This window comes from Trichosurus vulpecula, chromosome 4 (genome assembly GCF_011100635.1).
Source record: "Trichosurus vulpecula isolate mTriVul1 chromosome 4, mTriVul1.pri, whole genome shotgun sequence".
In the NCBI taxonomy this organism is placed as follows: domain Eukaryota; kingdom Metazoa; phylum Chordata; class Mammalia; order Diprotodontia; family Phalangeridae; genus Trichosurus; species Trichosurus vulpecula.
The window spans coordinates 65,475,682-65,493,623 of NC_050576.1; the positions used below are offsets into that span (position 1 = coordinate 65,475,682).

At 36.1% G+C, this 17,942-nt stretch overlaps 1 protein-coding gene across 4 annotated transcripts in view; it reads right to left on the minus strand.

Moving 5' to 3' along the window:
- Positions 1–4,611: 4,611 nt before the first annotated feature.
- The window catches only part of VAMP4 (vesicle associated membrane protein 4), a 42,129-nt gene continuing 28,798 nt past the window's right edge, over positions 4,612–17,942 (minus strand). For all 4 annotated transcript variants that reach the window (XM_036755910.1, XM_036755913.1, XM_036755911.1 and 1 more), the window contains 4 exons: positions 15,520–15,620; positions 14,478–14,557; positions 8,703–8,754; positions 4,612–7,095 (listed from right to left, as the gene is read on the minus strand). In XM_036755910.1, coding sequence (XP_036611805.1) covers positions 7,067–7,095; positions 8,703–8,754; positions 14,478–14,557; positions 15,520–15,620 — 262 coding nt within the window. In that variant the 3' untranslated portion in view covers positions 4,612–7,066. The remainder of the gene's footprint in view (positions 7,096–8,702; positions 8,755–14,477; positions 14,558–15,519; positions 15,621–17,942) is intronic.

A 17,942-nucleotide genomic window follows, 5' to 3' on the forward strand; every position in this document is an offset into this window, starting at 1 on the left:
ACACTCAGCAATTGAACACTCAATTTGCCTCTACTCTGACCCTTGTAATATAAAGGTAAGCAAAGGACAGATGGTCAGATACGCCAAGGAGCCAACTATTTGCTAACCCTTGTTTAAAAACTATTTAATGAAATTAACTTTGCTAATGCAGTAAAGACTAGGAATCTGAACTCGGGACCTTGACATTTGGCTCCAAGAGCAAATCATTTTGTATCATTGCACAAATGGCATTTTATCTCAGTATACATGGATGAAGTTATGGCTAACCACTTTTTTTTTGGCATAGCAAATATATTCATCCATGATTTCTCCTTGGACTTTAAATTTCAATTACAGTCAATTCAACGAACACGAAGTACCTAGTATGTGCAACACACTGTACTAATTTCTGAAAATACGAAGATTTTTAAAAGAAATCATGGTCCCGTCTCTTAGGGAATTACAGTCTCCTTGGGAGTTGGAAATATGGTAGATACACATGGGTATAATACAATGGAGAATGTGATAGGGACAACGAAGAGCTCTGAAGTGCTGCAGGAAAGTCTAAGGTGGGAAATCACTTGCAGTTAAAGGAGCAAGCCAAATTTCATGAAGGTGGAACCTGAGCTGGACTTAGAGAAAAATACTTCCTAAATGCCTACTGTGTGCATAACACTGTGCTAGGAGACATACAGGGGTTAACTATAAGATAGTCTCTGTTCTCCTGGGGGGGGGCAGTGTTTACAATCTAGGAAGGGTACACAAAAAAACTATAATGCAAGAGGCCATGAGAGGTCTAAGGTATAAAATAAATAAGAGTTATAGGGGAGAAAGATGGTTTCCAATCTGGGGAAAGATCCAGAAAAATCCATTGGAAATGGAATTAAAATGACTAGGTAGGATGGCAAACAAAGGTAACATTTTACACTTCTCTTCTGCATGCAGTTAATATGATTATGTGTCTGGCATAGCTCCCTACTATGTCTTATACTCCTGTGCAGGCAAGGGCACATCATCACATCTTACACATAGTAGGTGCTCAGTGTTTGTTGAATTGAATGTTTAAACCTTATCCTGACTCTGTAGTAATAAACTGCAGGCCTTCAAATGTCAAAAAAGTCATGTAATAAAAATAAACAAAAATACTTCTTTTTCTGTGAAATTATTTCACTATTTACTATGAAGAATTTAAAATGATTCTTACTGCAGCTGAGGGCCATGTTTCAAAACACTGTTCTAAAAACTGCAAATTTGGGAACCAGGAATACACCTCTTAGCATTTTCTTTTCCTCAATTACAATTTAAAATACACCAAAGGCAATATTCAAAAGGGCTAAATTTAATGTGCTATAGTTAAAAGATTTACATTTTTATTTAGGTATAAACAAGGTACTTGAAATTTCTTATTGCTAACATCTGACTTTTTCCACTCTTGATCAGACACCTCAGTAAATGTCTGCAAAATATTATCCTGTGGTCTCAAAATATTCAGTTGTTAACCTTTGATTTGTGAAGAATATAATGAACACCTTAAAATGGAATTCTCTCTTATTCATAACCATAGTTTTACAAAACATAGTCTTTCCTTAAAGGCTAAATAATCAATTATGTTTTAAAAATAAAGAAGAAAAAATCAATTCCTACTTATTTTTCAGTAGCCTTGGTGACATCCTAGGCAAAACTTTGGGCTTCTGCCCTGGTATTGTCTGCCATACTTCAATTTTAAGTCTCTATGACTGAAGTATAGGAGAGGTCTAAAGTTTCCCCCTTACTGCATATACTACCAAGTTTCATGTAGAATAAACACTGGATTAGCCAAGAAACTTGGCTTTGAATACTGGAGCTTCTTCTAACTAGCTGGGTAACCTTATGATTTAAACAATCTAGGCCTCTTTTGCTTCATCTGTAAAATGAGGAAGCCAATAATATACATAATCTTTAAGTCTCCCTCAATTTCTTGAAATCTATAATTCTTAAACTGTGCATACCCTTTGATCCAGCAATAGCACTACTAGGTCTGTATCCCAAAGAGATTATAAAAAAGGGGAAAGGACCTATATGTACAAAAATTATTTATAGCAGCTCTTTTTGTGGGGCAGAGTTAGAAATTAAGGGGATGTCCACTGAGGAATGGGTGAACAAGCTGTGGTTTATGATTGTAATGGAATGTTACTGTCCTGTAAGAAATGACAAACAGGCAGATTTCAGAAAAACCTGGACTTACACGAACCGATGCTAAATGAAGAGAGCAGAACTAGGAGAATATTGCATATGGTAACAGCAATGTTGTACAATGATCAACTATGAATAACTTAAATCTTCTCAGAAATATAATAATCCAAGACAATTCCAAAGGACTCGTGATGGAAAATGCTGTGGAGTCTGAATGCAGACCAGAGCATACTTTTATTACTTTCTTTGTCTTTTTCAGGGTTTTTTTTTTTGCCTTTTAGTCTGTTTCTTTCACAACATGACTAATATGGAAATGTTTTGCATGACTGCACATACATAACCTATTTAAAATCCTTACCTTTTTAGGGAGGGAGGAGGAGAGGGAGGCAGGGAAAGAATTTGGAACTCAAATTTTTTTTTAAAATGTTAAAAATTGGCCTTACAAGTAATTGGAAAAACCAAAGTGCCATTTAAAAAAAAAATCTTTAATTCTACCTCAAGGCAAAATCATAATGAGACAAATAGCCACCTTAGGAAAAGGGTAAATCTACTCAGGTACAGCTCAACTGCATTCTAACTCATGAAGCTGTTTATCTGAAGCATGAAGCATTGGGCATCCTGTAGAAGAGAGAAACTAGGCTTTTTCCCTTTGAGTTGGGTCTTCAGTGCCATTTTGTTTTGTTGCAAATGTAATATATTCATAAAGAAACATTCACTATTCAAATAGGATAATGCTTTCCAAAATGGAAGAAGGTTTTTTGGATCATCTATGCTTCAAATCTGACTCAGTTGTCAACTATGTTGGGATTTCCCTGACACACAACACGGATTCAACCTTACTGTAAGCTTAATTAAGGGCATTAGCTATGTCTGAAATGTATTATTGGAAACAAAAATACTTTCCTATAGATTTTGACCATCTTGTTGATTGCAGCAAGTCAGCACATGAAAAAGCTCTTGAACACAGTTTAAATATATATTTGGAACAGATTTATGATGAGCAGCTTCAATGTATTAGGTGCTACACAGAAGAAGATAGTTTTTGCCCACCCTTCCCCCCAACTAAAGGTGAAGTATGCTAAATATAAAATCAGCCAAACATTTATCCTTGAAAAACCCAGAGCTGCTTAGGGTTGGATCTGGGGAGATTTATGGAGGTGTGATTTCTGTGGTGGAATTTAAATAAGGACCATGAAATCATAGAAGCAATGTTAAGTGGAAGTTTAATCTAGGTACCACAGGAGAAATTTAATGTGGACAGATAGAAAAAAGGAGACACTTTAGAGTTCTGAGGAATGACCGAGTTAAAATGGAGGATGAGAAATATTTTCATAAAATGTTTTGCTGACGAGGGCAAGGGGTGGAGTGAGCAAAGCACAAGACCTACAGGCAAATAAAAGGCAGATGAAAGATCGGGCTATTTGAGCAAAGAAAACTCTCAAGAGCTTTGAACGAGAAGCAGAGACAGGAGTCGGGCAACTCATTCCGTATCAAGGGAAAGACTTTGGTGGAGAAGAGACTCAAAAGAGATTTTCCAGGTATAAGATGAAGGTATTCAAATGCCTTTGATGACTGTTTTCTCATCTCTAAAATGGGGTAACACTTGCACCACCTTATCATACTTTAGTGCTCTGAAGAAAGCACATAGGAAACCATAAATTGCTATGTAAATGTAAGCTATTATTGCAAAAAGATGGAGCTGAAGTTTCATCAGGTTTAGTTTGAACTGTAAGGCATACCCAGTGACAATATGACAACTAAAAATAGAAAGGAAGCAGAGAACAAAAGATTTCCAAAGACTACAAAAAGTTATTGTCAGATGTTTAACAAAGGAATACTAAAAGTTGTACACAACATCTTTTCAAGTTAATGTAACTTCCACATTCAGGGTAATAATCTGTAATTTCTAGTGCTGTTAAAATGAACTACTTAAATGCACATTAGATGTCTACATTACCTTTTCCTCTATCATATACTTCACAACTTTTCATTTAACTTCCTGGTATTTAAAAAAAATTCATTTACACAAAGAACACTATTCAGTTAGATGTGTTCAGTAGAGAAAAAGACTATAATGCAGCCTGGGTATTATTGTTACAATGAAGAATATGCTAATTAATCTGTTGTAAACATAATGTCCCAGCAGATTGTTGTGCTTTATACAACTAGAACATAAATCACTAAGGTCATGATGCAGACCATGTGATCATTTGGAGGGCCCGTGACTTCAGGGACCATTAGTAACCTAGCAGAACTCTTTAATTTTTCTTCCTACTGACCCCACTGCTCCTGAATATCCGAGATGATCATCATGAACTTCCACTGTCATGTGTAGGATCAGCTGAGCTGCTGAATGAGAAAAAAGAGTAGCCAAGGGAACGAGCGGGGAAGCAACTAATCAGAACCACATTTTTCTTCCTCCCTTTCTTCATCTTAAGATGGGATAGGACTATAAAACGATAACCATAAACATCACAAAATGTGCCATTTAATAAACATAATGGGCAATCATGAGTAAGGAAGTATGAATAAGATGCAGATTAACACCATTGAACAGTTTAGTGAGATTTAAAGATAGTGAGATTCCTGCCACCAGTCCTGCAATATTTGAAGTGCAAAATATAACTATATTTTTAAACTCATAAATATTTCCTTTACTTTTTATTGGCAATTTTTTTTAAAAAGTAGTAACATTCTCTCCACTAAAGTTAACAATGGAAATGCAGATCCTGAATGTAACATGAAGTACCCTTTGCCTTTACTGATGTTAATAATGGATCGACTAAATTTCCACACAATTTACTGAAAATATCCACGCTGATCATTTTGGTTCTCATCTGTTGGTTTTTTCTACAGAGTCAGGATGTGCAAATCCACTGAATGATGAACACAAATCATTATTTTGCCCACTTAGCTGTTATCATATTGTTGGAAGGGACCTCCGAAGTCACCCATCTGAAATAGAAATCCCCTTTACATTTCCAAGTTAACTACTGAGTCTCTGGCTCAGGATTTCTAATGAAGGGAACTCGCCATCTCTCAAGACATCCCCTTCCACTTTTGAATGTCTCTGTCAAGAAGTTTTTCCTTAAAGTGAGCCAAAATTGGCCTAAATTAACATTGCTGTTATCTTGTGCAGAGCCACTAGCTGCTTTAGTAAAAATATTTAATTTCTTGCTTTTAAATCTAAAGGTAAAATTATTTTCTTTTGTCAGCAGAATCCCAATCCATGTTTCTACCAGTTGATATCTCAAAAAGGAAGCCAGGGAACATTCCATAGCACATAGACATTTATCTCTGGAAGTAGAAATGGTTCTTAAAAATGCTATTAGCAAATTATAAAAGATAGCAATAATATTTTAGTATTTTCATCACTTGCAGGTGTCTTGAATGTCACTTAGACTGCTTCCTCTCTTCATATATCTCTCCATTCTAAACAGAACAGCTCTTCTTAGCACTGACCCTATAGAATCAAATAAAATGAATTCTGTATTTCATATATTTTGAAGCAACAGAATTCCCTAAACAAGTAACCTACAGACTCATTTTTCTTTATTAAATATTGCCATTTTCCATCTCATAACTTACTTTATATTTAAAATTTGTGAAGATATGCCTTCTAGATGCAAGGATGCATGGACAAAGCTGCTGTAAAATCATTCAGTTTTCATTGTGGAACTCTGCCATGCTTTTAAATGGATTTTGTATTTTCTTTTCAGCTTGCATGAAGACTACAACTATGTTGGCACAACTCAGATTAAGCTTTAAAAAAAGAATCTTGTAACCTGTCTTTATTTATTAAGTGAAAATAGGTCAAGAAAAATGTTAAACTTTCAACATTAGCCAGCATGTGATTTTTCAGGTACAGATGATCCCATCTGTGGATTGCTCAGACTCCTGCGGGCTTCTCCTAGGTCCTGCCGCTTATTTTTGGCCATCTCATGGCAAATTAGCACATCTACCATAAGAGAGATGGTGAGCAGGCAACTGTAGCCAAAGTCAAAGCAATTGATTTTTGTTACTTGTTAGCAGCTCTGGAAAGAGGGTTTGTTGAGGGTAAATACTGGAACAAATTGAGTATCTATGGATTTCCTTTACTCATCATCTCTTAATTTCTCTCCAATTATTACTGGAGGGAAATAAAAATTGGCTGTTTTTTATTGCAATGTGCCCGCATGTAGGAGCCATTATTCCCAAACACTCCGCTGATGCTTTCCTTTCCTTCAATCTCATTTCTTGTCCTTAATTGTGCCAGATTGTGCTTTAAAATTGATCAGAATATACTACTATAGCCCCAAAGTAAAAAAAAAAAAAGTTGTCACAAATTCTACATACAGGCAAAATAGGTTTACTGGAATGTCTTTAGTCACAGTTGAAAGTAGCAGTATTGAAAACATTAGTATCTCCATAAATATATGGAAACCATTTCCAAAACCTAATTTTTTTACATGAGAAAAACTATACATTTTATAATCATTAACTAAATGGTTGCCATCACTTTTTTACATAATGTTTCATCTCTTACCTCTCACCCTATCCCTGAACTTGATGCAATAAATCCCCACCTCTCTAGTTTACAGTAGGAAATTGTGTTGAATTATAAATATCATCATCAATGTTTAACTCTATATACAAATAATGTATTGGCAAGTATCTAGTTTCAAATTAGATTCCTATAACATAGCAAAGTAGATGTTTCTGTTTTAAAATAAATTAATGAGAGCATATTTTGGTGAAGGGAGGAGGCTAATCGGGAAATTATCAATGCTCCAATTTGAACTGGACACTTGCCTTTTTACTTCTTGAGAAAAAACACTTTTGAAAGTCACATATATATTTCATTAAATTATGCAGCAATCTTCTTTTTTTTTTAATTGTCCCAGAACCGTTTTATTGAAGATCTCTGGTCACCAAATCAAGTCCGGTATTTCAGGACAATAGGAACTACAAGAGAGAAAAGAAAAACCAACAGTATGTCAATTAGTTAAGGAGCATTTATTAAGTGCCTACTATGTACCCAGCAACTGGAATACAAAAAAAAAAAAGTAAAGAAGTTCCTACTCTCACAAAGCTTACATTTGATTGGGGGAAGACAATATATAAAATTATAGATATCTACTAAACATAAATATATGTAGACATCTGCAAAAACGTATAAAACAAAAAGCATGGGAGGGGGAGAGGGGAGAAACAGCAGCTAGGGGAAAGAGGAAAATTTCATATAGAAGATAACACTTTAGCTTAGTTTTGAAGGAAACTAGGTATTCTAAGAATAGGAGATGAGGAGGAAGGCATCCTAGGCAAGGGGATTAGCTCATGCAAAGGTCCAGAGATGGGAGATGGGGAGCCAGTCTGGCTAGGTCATAAGGTTCATGCAGGGGCTGGAAAGATACATTGGAGCCAAATTAGAAAGCACTTTAAATGACAGAGAAATTTATTAGTTGATCTTAGAAGTAAGGGGAAGTTGCCTGAGTTTAGTGAGTGGAGGAGTTAACATGGTCACACCAATGCTTTAGGAAAATCCCTTGGGCAGCTGTGTGGAAGATGGAATGTGTAGGGAAATGCTCAAGGAAAGGAGATAAATCAGAAGGCTACTGTGACTGTCCAGGCAAGGGGCCTGAATTAAGGTAGTTGCTGCGTAAGCACAGAGAGGTATTCCAAGACAGCATTGATACAGGAATGATATGACTTGGCAACCGATCAGACATATGCGGCATATGCGGCAAGTCAGAGTGAATAAAATTTGACATGTAAATACTACATTTTACCTTTGGAAAGTGAAACAAAAGGGACAGCAAAGGTTTTTGGGTTGGGTTTTTTTTTTTTACTTTTGTCTTCAACCTTATCCAACAAAACAAGAGATGCTCTATACTAATAAATAATAATTCCAAATCAGAGTTCTTCAAAAGACTGTCTTGAGGAAATTTCAAATTTAAAAATATCCACAAAATCCCCATAAAATAGGCATGGAAAGCAAAAAATAACTTTACTGGAGATTATATAAATGGAGAAATGGAGACATATTTAACTTTCTTGGTGAATCTTCAAAGAGACAAAGTCTAACTAAATAAATAAAACCATCAAATATAAGCAACAACAATGAAATGCCTTGACAATAATCAGTCCATTATCAAATCAAAGAACATTATTTTCATTGAAGGAACATATGAAGCTAAGCAGCAGTGTGGAGTTCATGCTTTAGTCATAGAGCACAAGGCCACAAGTCATATACTTTTTTTTTGTTTTGAAAATTTTTAATTTTTTTCTGAGGGGGAAGGCAGGGCAATTGGGGTTAAATGACTTGCCCAAGGTCACACAGCTAGTGTGTCAAGTGTCTGAGGCCAGATTTAAACTCAGGTCTTCCTGACTCCAGAGCCAGTGGTCTACTCACTGAGCCACCTAGCTGCCCCCACAAGTCATATTTCTAACTGGATAAATGACATTCTTTTAACTTAGTTATACTATATCAACTGGATAAAAATAAAAAGTAAATTAAACTCAACTCCAATGGTTACTCTTCATATTCTCCCCCAAAAGCTATCAATACTCACTGATAATCACCAGCAAAAGGATAACAGCAACCAGAGCCATGATGGCCTTCATCTGCAACACAACAAAAAGCATAGAAAACCATTAATACTTGCTAATAATGACAAGGTAAGCTTAAAAAAAAAAACCACAGTGAAATCTCCATTAACCAGAATGCCTCAGGAATGGGTTGTTTTCACTAATTAAAATTTATTTCAACCCAGGTTGTTGAAAATTTGTGTAAAATGTTTTAATTAGCAAGCATACTTTGCTGCCTCAATAAATACAGTACTCTGCACAAGGCTTAATCTTGCAGGGCTGCAGAAGCATGATTTTAAATCAAATCCTCCTTGTAGAGGATTGTGAAGATTGAGGATATGATTGAAAGGGTGGGGAATCTTTGGCCCTCAGATGAATGAACTCATAGAAAGTACTAAGAGAACTAATATCTCCATTTGTTCTCATGGTTGTGGAAATGCATCACGGTTTTAAGCTTTTAAGCATAATATCCTAAGTGGCCCCAAGCGCACAGGGACAGGTGGGACGGCATAAAGGTCTGTGTCTGGGAATCATTCTGTCCCTTCTCTGTGTGCGTTGTTATGTTCTGAATCTCTACCTTTCTATCAACCGCCTTCTTGGCATTTTACTACTCTCTTCTTCAGGAAAAACAAGTATAGAGCTTTTATTATTTGTTGTCATTACTGACTAAAATGTTTGCTTTGAAAAAATATTTTATTTTTTTCCAGTTATGTGTAAAAATAATATTATCATTTATTACTATTAAAATCTTTTAATTTTAAAAAGACTACTGGAAAATAAATTTTAATTTTTTCTCCTTTTTTTAACTCCCTCTCAAATTCTAAAACTTAAGATTTTTTAAAATTTATATGACTTTAGATCAATCCTCTTTTTATTCATTTCATTTAAAACACTTTGTATAAGTGGTCTTAGGTAGAAAAAAGGTTCCTTATCCTTGTTGGAAGAAATTAAGTGAAATCCACACTGACTTCAAAACATTTTGAGGAAATTGATTTTTTAAAAAACCAGATCTTCACTATGAGTGAGTTTTAGATATTTTTGCCTCTTTCTCCTAAAGGTGGAGCAACAAATATAGGCATACCCACTAGATGGTTTCATGAAAACATGATTTTATAGGGTGTGTTTAATGTTGATATAGGATAGGAATGATATTGTAAATAGGAGATGTGTTACTGGGCAGGTAGCACTAGGGCTGAGAACACTGGAGGGGAAGAAGCACGTTCCAAACATGGTGGACGACCACTGCATAGGTATGGAAAGAGCAGATGGAGTGTTGTGAATAGGAAGAGCAAGAAGACCATTTTACCTTGACTTTACTTATAGGGTATGGAGCACAGTGATGTACAATGAGGCTGGAAAGGCAGCATAAGACCAGACTGACAAAGAGAGTACTGTCTATATCCTAGAGAACTGAACCTAGGAACCACTTGAGTTTTATTGAGTAAGAGCATAATAGTCAGACCTGCTTTAGGAAAACTATTTCTCCTAAATGATTTTGTACAGAGGATGGATAAGGGTAGGGAGAGACTTGAGGCAAGGAGACAAACCAGAAGACTATTGTAATCATCTAGGTAAGAGATGATAAAGGCCTGAATTAGAGCAGTGGCTGTGTGAGTAGAAGGAAGGTGGAATTAGCAAGATTGGAAGGCTGACCAGAGATAGGGGGTGAGTGGGAATAGAGTTTAGGATGACACCAATGTTGCGAACCTGGGTGAGTAGAAGGATGGCGGTACACTCAAGAGAAACAGAGAAGCGGGTATGTTAATAGTTAGCCTATTAAGTCACAGGGTGTGGTGAGACCAATAGCCTTACCCCCCTCTTTACAAGTGCATTTGAAAATGTTCCACTGATTGCTAAATACTAAAAACGAATTCATAAACCAATTTTTTATGACTGTTACCCAAGGGCTTGGGTAAAAATTTCTATGATATTCAACTCTCTTCTCCATGCAACTACTGAGAAAGGTGAACTTTTCCTTAAGAGGTATTGTTGAAACCATTCTTGAGTCCTGATTGACTCAGGGGAATAAGGCCTTGGGCAGATGACATCATTTCCTGGTTAGTGTAATCAAAACAGCCCTAAGAGCTTCGGTCTAGATTGGAGGCTTGGTTAGGCAGCTAGGAAGTGCAGAGGCAGGTGCTCCTGTCCTTGATGCACATACTGCCTCACAGAATAGCCTTCTCCTACTATGGGTAACTACCTTTCCTTTTGCTAACTGCTGAGTGTCTCACATTCCAGTATTTTTAATAGTATTTTATTCTTTTCAATTACAGGTAATGACGATTGGCAACGTTCATTTTTTTAAATAAAATTTTGAGTTCCAAATATTCTCCCTCCCGCCTTCCCCTTCCTACGATGGCAAGCAATTTGATATAGGTTACATAACACATTTCAACACTGACTAAACTACCAGGGGGACCTGACTGAGTCAGGCCCAGCCTATTATATAGGGTCTCTTTATGTGCATTAGAAAATATCCCACTGATTGCTTAATAATGAAAAGTGAATTTATAAACTGATTTTCCTAGATAACTCTAGAGGTCTTTCAGCAGAAAAATCTGTAAACAATATAGGGTAGTTCACACTGAACAGAACATACATGGCTATAATTAGGCAAAAAAAAATATTTTGGTGCTCAGGACCTGACTGCATCTCTCTTAAAGACAAATTCATAACATTTAGTGGCAATACAGTCAACATTCTGTTGTATATATATATATATATGTCCAAAACTAAAATGAACCAGAAGATGTCCTGCAGATCTTTGATTTGGATTAAATTATTATAACCAAGAAAGAAAATGCAGGAAGCCATGCCAGATGGAAACAACTGCCATATTTGGGGGGTAGGGCTTACAAAAAAATACTAACTTAAGTATTTTAACATTTTTTTGTTTGAACATTAAATTGGTATGGAACAGAATTCTAAGAGTTTTATAACCTTACCAAAAAGACATATCATAAAGTCCTGTCAAGTTGTGCTAGATTCAAAATTCAGAAGATAGGAAAGGAAATTCTTACATAACTTTTAGAACACCTCAATGAATAGTGTTTTCTTCTTGGCATATACAAGTCTGCCAGTGAATGCCTAAATGTGACAATAGTAGTATTGTATCTATGTGTAAGAAAGAAAGGGAAAGGGACCAATTTAAACTAAGAGTCAAAGTTCAGGGAAAGGAAAAAAGAGAAATATAAAAACTCCCCTAATTGTAATTGTTTTTACTTATTTTGTAAAATTATTTCAGATTAAAAAAAAACTTTCTGGATCCTTCCTATAATGCAATCTGATGGAATTCGATACAATACAGACTAATCTTGAACTCTGGGCAAAGGGGTTTAATCACTAGCCCTGGACGGATAGACCTTGTAATAAGGATTCAGTTAAGATAATCAGATTTAAAGCTGGAAGATTAGAGATCAAAAAGTAAATAGTTTCATTTTCCAGATGAGAAAATAAAGACACAAAGAGTTTATGTGTAATCTTCAATGAAATCTTGCTCACTTGAAAAAGACATTGAGGCTTTAGAATCTCATTATAGATACAGAAGCAGTCTTGTAGTCAGAAAGAAAGCAGGCTTAGGATCTTGGCTCAGATACTTCCTATGTAACTTCATTTCACAGAATCTCAGTTTCCAATATGTAAAATGGTGACATAAATATTTATAAAGCCTACTATACAGAGTTGTTGTGGGGCTTGAATGGGAACGTATATAAAACATGCAACAAAGTGTTACATGAACATCACTGTAAAAAAAAAGTATTTTCAAAAGGTCACAAAGTTAATAAGTAGCAGGCCTGGATTTAAGCCTAAATCCTCTGGCTGTAAACCTCCTGATCTTCCTAAAATGTTACGCTGTCTTCTCTTTACTGAAGCTTTTTTATGATTATATCATAAGCGAGCTATGTTTCAGAGAAGTAACTACATATAAAGATAGGCTTGCCAATGTTCATTTAAAGTTGTATGGTAAAGATAATGCTAAGGTCTAGCAGAATCATTCTATTGATTTTCTATGCTTTTTTTTTGGTTTTTTTTCATCCTGTATTTTAGGTCTTGATCTGGGTAAGTGGAAGGTAGAAACACAAATTTAACTCTCTTTTTCTATTGATAATCTTCAAAGTGTTAACTAAAAAAAAAGTACACTTCAATAAATCTTCAAAATCAGGTTCCGTAGCCTCCTGCCCTTCTTCAGAAGAACGTAGAACTTGTACATACTTAAATCTGGATCATCTAAAATGCAGACTAATCACAGAAGTCAGAGCTGCGTTGGGTCTTTAGCTCACATACTACCTCAGTCACAGGATTCTCTCCCCAGATGGATCATTCTCTCTGTACCACCATTATACAATGATTAGTTGAAAAAACAAGAAGGATGGAGGAGCAGCTCTGGCTGAAGACTGGCAAAGCAAAATGCCAGCCAAGGAAACAATGGGGAGAGAAAGCAGAAAAATACTGCTAATCCCAAAAATGAGATTTGTGTCTGTAACATGCACTAACTACAAAAAGAATGAATCTCTAAAGTTCTCAAGAAAGCCAAGAATGACAAATAGGTCAAGGGGAGAAGTGAGGGACTTGCTACCATAAAATTTCAAAGTCATCATTTGAGCATAAAAGAAATATTTTTCCTCTAATGCCTGGTAGTCACGCTAAATTAAAGAGGTATGAATGGTTCACATCAAAACTTCTGCAGGAATGTCTCTGTAAATATACTTTTCCCCGTTAAAAATTTTTGTGAGACTAGGAGAGCTGGATAGAATGATGTTGGATACTTGGATTTTTGTTAAAAATGAATTTGCCAAATAACTGATTTCAACATTGCCTATTATTTTTCTTCTCTTTTCTGTTTGTTCATTTAAAATAATAATATTATTTCTTCCCATACTTTATTGGAATGTTGCATTTTTGGGTGGGGAGACTGCAGGTGTGCAACGTTGCATATGCTGCAAAAAAGATCAATGTGATGGTTGATTTTGCTGAACTGTTTTTTTTTTTCCTTTTTTGATCACTGTCCTGAGAGGAGGAACAGATATATTCAGAAATGAATGTGATATTAAAAGGAAAGGCATCAACTAAAAATAGGGAGAAAGGATGAATGGACAAAGAATCCTGATGAGGACTTAATAGGAAGTAGCTGAAAACTGTTATATTTCATGTGTTGAAATTACTTTAAATATAATGAAAGTTCAGTTCATTGCGGGGCAGCTAGGTGGTATAATGGATAGATGTCAGGCCATCTAGCCTCAGACACTTTCTAGCTGTGTGACCTTGGGCAAGTAGCTTAGTCCTGTTTGCCTCAGTTTCCTCATCTGTAAAATGAGCTGGAGAAAGAAATGGCAGACCACTCCAGTATCTTTGCCAAGAAAATCCCAAATAGGGTCATAAAGAGTCAGACATAACTGAAAAACGAACAAACAACAATTCAGTTCACTCTACTGACATTCAACATTAAGTTTTTAATAAAATGCTCCCCTATAAAAAGGAAGGCTCATTCTTAAGTCTGTGAATGGTCTTCAGAGGAAAGGCACAACATAAAAAAAAAACATGAGGATTACAGTTTTTCTAATATGATAAATCTATCTAGAGAGAATAAGCTATTGAAAAGATACTGTGAATTATGTTTTATAAAAGAATTGTATGGCTCAGCTTTTGAAAGTGTTCTTGAAATCTCTTTGCTTCCCACTGCCTCAATAGGATTTATCACATGTTTTTTACTGCTTTACTTCACTATATGATGATAACCCACCACCTTCCCAGGTACTTACTTTGCATCCACGCCACCACATTTGTCTTCGAAGCTGTTTAGATCTGTTGCTAAAAGCTGTTGCATTATCTGATAAGCTTTCTAAATCAGAGGAGACAGAGAATGATTAAAAGACAGCAGGATATCCTTATCAGGTCACACAATGACAAGAAAACATCAGTTTCTAGTTCTGTAAACTTACTCCCTCTAATCATAAATGTAATATCATCCCCAAAGAAACACTACAGTAGCTGTTTCAAATAAGAGAATTTCAAACAATTATGGTTTGATTATGTTGTTAATTGCATGAACTAGGGCACAACTTTACAAATAGTAGGGGATTAATAAGTGATTGCTGAATAAATCTACAAATCATTCCCCACAGGTACTATCTTTGGTGAGGAAATGTTATTTAAAAGTTAAGTGACTTAAGTGTTTAAGTGATTAGGAGTTTAGACAAGAAAATGATTTAATATATAAGCTAGAGAATGCCAGGAACCAAATTGAGCCACAGCAGTGAATTTTAGAAAAACAAACAAGTATCTTGTTCAAACAAATGTATAAAGGATGGCCTATCTACCAATTATAAATACCACATAAGGAGGAAAATCTGTGGGTAAATGAAAGTAACCAAACCAGGACTAGCAAAACAAAGAGCATGAATAGCAGAAAAGCTTGACAGATTGTCTTGCTAAGAAGTAACTAGTAAACAGAAGTAAGCAGAAGCCTCTGACTCCTTTAATTACCCAAAATAGAAAGCCTATTAGAATTCTAGAAGAAAATAAACTCTTATTCGAAAGACAGGTTTTCCCCCAGCTTTAACCTCTACTTTTTAGGAGGTGATCAAGTAAACATTTGACTGCTGATTTGCATGGAATAATGAAAAATGAGGCATTAGTCAAAACGTTTTACTTAAATGTACAAACGTTTTATTTGGAAAAATGTTGGCAACATTTAATCATATACCCAATTCCAAATTTTAAGTTTTTAATGCTAATATTGCTTATTAAATCTAAAACACCAAAATAAGAATAAAAGTAGTATTAACTATAAAGTATTTGCACCTGATTTGTCTTGCAGCTCATCCAGTCTCTCTCCTCTTTCAATCACTTTTGTAATATTCTCTTGCATGACATCAATTACTTCATCCACCTGATTCTGTACACTAGATTAAAAAAAAGATATAGAGGACATAAATTATTTCTCCTAGAATAGAATTTTTCTAACCACTAAATGATAAAGAGACAATAAATGCTCAAAGCCCCAATATTATCCATATTGGTAGACTCTGGGATAGAAGTGTCAAACACTGGGCAAAAGGGAACAAGATTAAAATGTGAGAAATATTTAACAAAAAAAATAAAATACAACATAGATGATGTTAATTTATAGTTTTCTAAATCAGTATGCAGTCTACAGAAATCTGTGTTTATTAGCAATTGACACCACTGCTCTACAACACTAAGTTATGTACTTTGACACATCTGTGATCTCAGTGACATAGGTATCACCTCCAATGGTGCACATTATAACCCATTTGTTATTCTCTAATCTTGCACAGTGGTGTCAAACTCAGAAAGAAATCGGCATATTAATGTAGAAAACATTAATAGCAATTAATAGAAAACACTGATCTGCAAATCTTAATCATAATGACTTCTATGTAAACAAATAACAGAGCATCCACAGGGTTAGTTACTGCAGAAAAGATAAATGGGGCGGAGCCAAGATGGCGGCTGGAAAGCAGGGACTTGCGTGAGCTCCCCCCCCCCCCCGGGTCCCTCCAAACATCTATAAAAAATGCTTCTGTACAAATTCTAGAGCTGCAGAACCCACGAAATAGCAAAGAGAAGCAGGGCTCCAGCCCAGGACAGCCTGGATGATCGTGGGGTAAGGTCTATTGCACAGAACTGGGAGCAGAGCCCAGCGTGAGCCACACCTGGACCAACCAGACCAGGAGCCAGGCAGAACAGGCCCTAGCACCCTGAATCACTGAGCTGTGGCAGTTACCAGACTTCTCAACCCACAAACACCAAAGACAGCAGAGAAGGTTAGTGGGAAAAACTGCAGGGGACAGAGTGAAAGGAGTTCACAGTTTGGCTACCACCCTGGGGGCAGTGGAGGTGATGCAGCTCTGAGGCTGCTTACAGAGCTATAGGTGCAGTTGCTTCAGGCCCCAGGCCCACTTGGTGGGAGGCATTAAGTGGCTGATCAGAGCAGGAATGCGAGCCTGCTTAGATCTAAGTCACAATCCGGGTTGGCGATTCTTGGGGGAGGAGGAGCACTGGTGTGGCAGAGCTTGCTGTATAGAAATAGCTCTGAAAACAACAGCGCACACTCTCAAGCTTGGGACAAAGTACTCTATACTCTGCAAGCAGTCATACCCCAATGAAAAACTCAAGGGTCAATAAGTTGGCTGGGAACATGGCCAGGCAGCGAAAACGCACTCAGATTCAGTCTCAGACTTTGGAATTTTTCTTTGGTGACAGAGAAGACCAAAACATACAGCCAGAAGAAGTCAACCAAGTCAAACAGCCTACATCAAAAGCCTCCAAGAAAAACATGGAAGAGCTCAAAAAGGATTTGGAAAAGCAAGTTAGAGAAGTAGAGGAAAAATTGGGAAGAGAAATGAGAATGATGCGAGAAAACCATGAAAAACAAGCCAATGGCTGGCTAAAGTAGACCCAAAAAAATACTGAAGAAAATAATACCTTAAAAACTAGACTAACTCAAATGGCAAAAGAGCTCCAAAAAGCCAATGAGGAAAAGAATGCCTTGAAAGGCACAATTAGCCAAATGGAAAAGGAGGTCCAAAAGACCACGGAAGAAAATATTACCTTAAAAATTAGTCTGGAGCAAGTGGAAGCTAGTGACTTTATGAGAAACCAAGATATTGTAAAACAGAACCACAGGAATGAAAAGTGGAAGACAATATGAACTATCTCATTGGAAAAAACACTGACCTGGAAAATAGATCCAGGAGAGAGAATCTGAAAATTATTGGACTACCTGAAAGCCATGATCAAAAAAAGAGCCTAGATTTCATCTTTCAAGAAATTATCAAGAAGAACTTCCCTGATATTCTAGAGCCAGAGGATAAAATAGAAATTGAAAGAATCCACAGATTGCCTCCTCAAAAAGATCCCAAAAAGAAAACTCCTAGGAATATTGTCACCAAATTCTAGAGCTCCTGGATCAAGGAGAAAATACTGCAAGCAGCCAGAAAGAAACAATTTGAATATTGTGGAAACACAATCAGAATAACACAATATCTAGCAGCTTCTACATTAAGGGACTGAAGGGCTTGGAATATGATATTCCAGAGGTCAATGGAGCTAGGATTAAAACCAAGAATCACTTACCCAGCAAAACTGAGTATCATGCTCCAAGGTAAAATATAGACTTTCAATAAAATAGAGCTTTCTCAGTGAAAAGACCAGAGCTGAATAGAAAATCTGACTTTCAAACACAAGAATCAAGAGAAGCA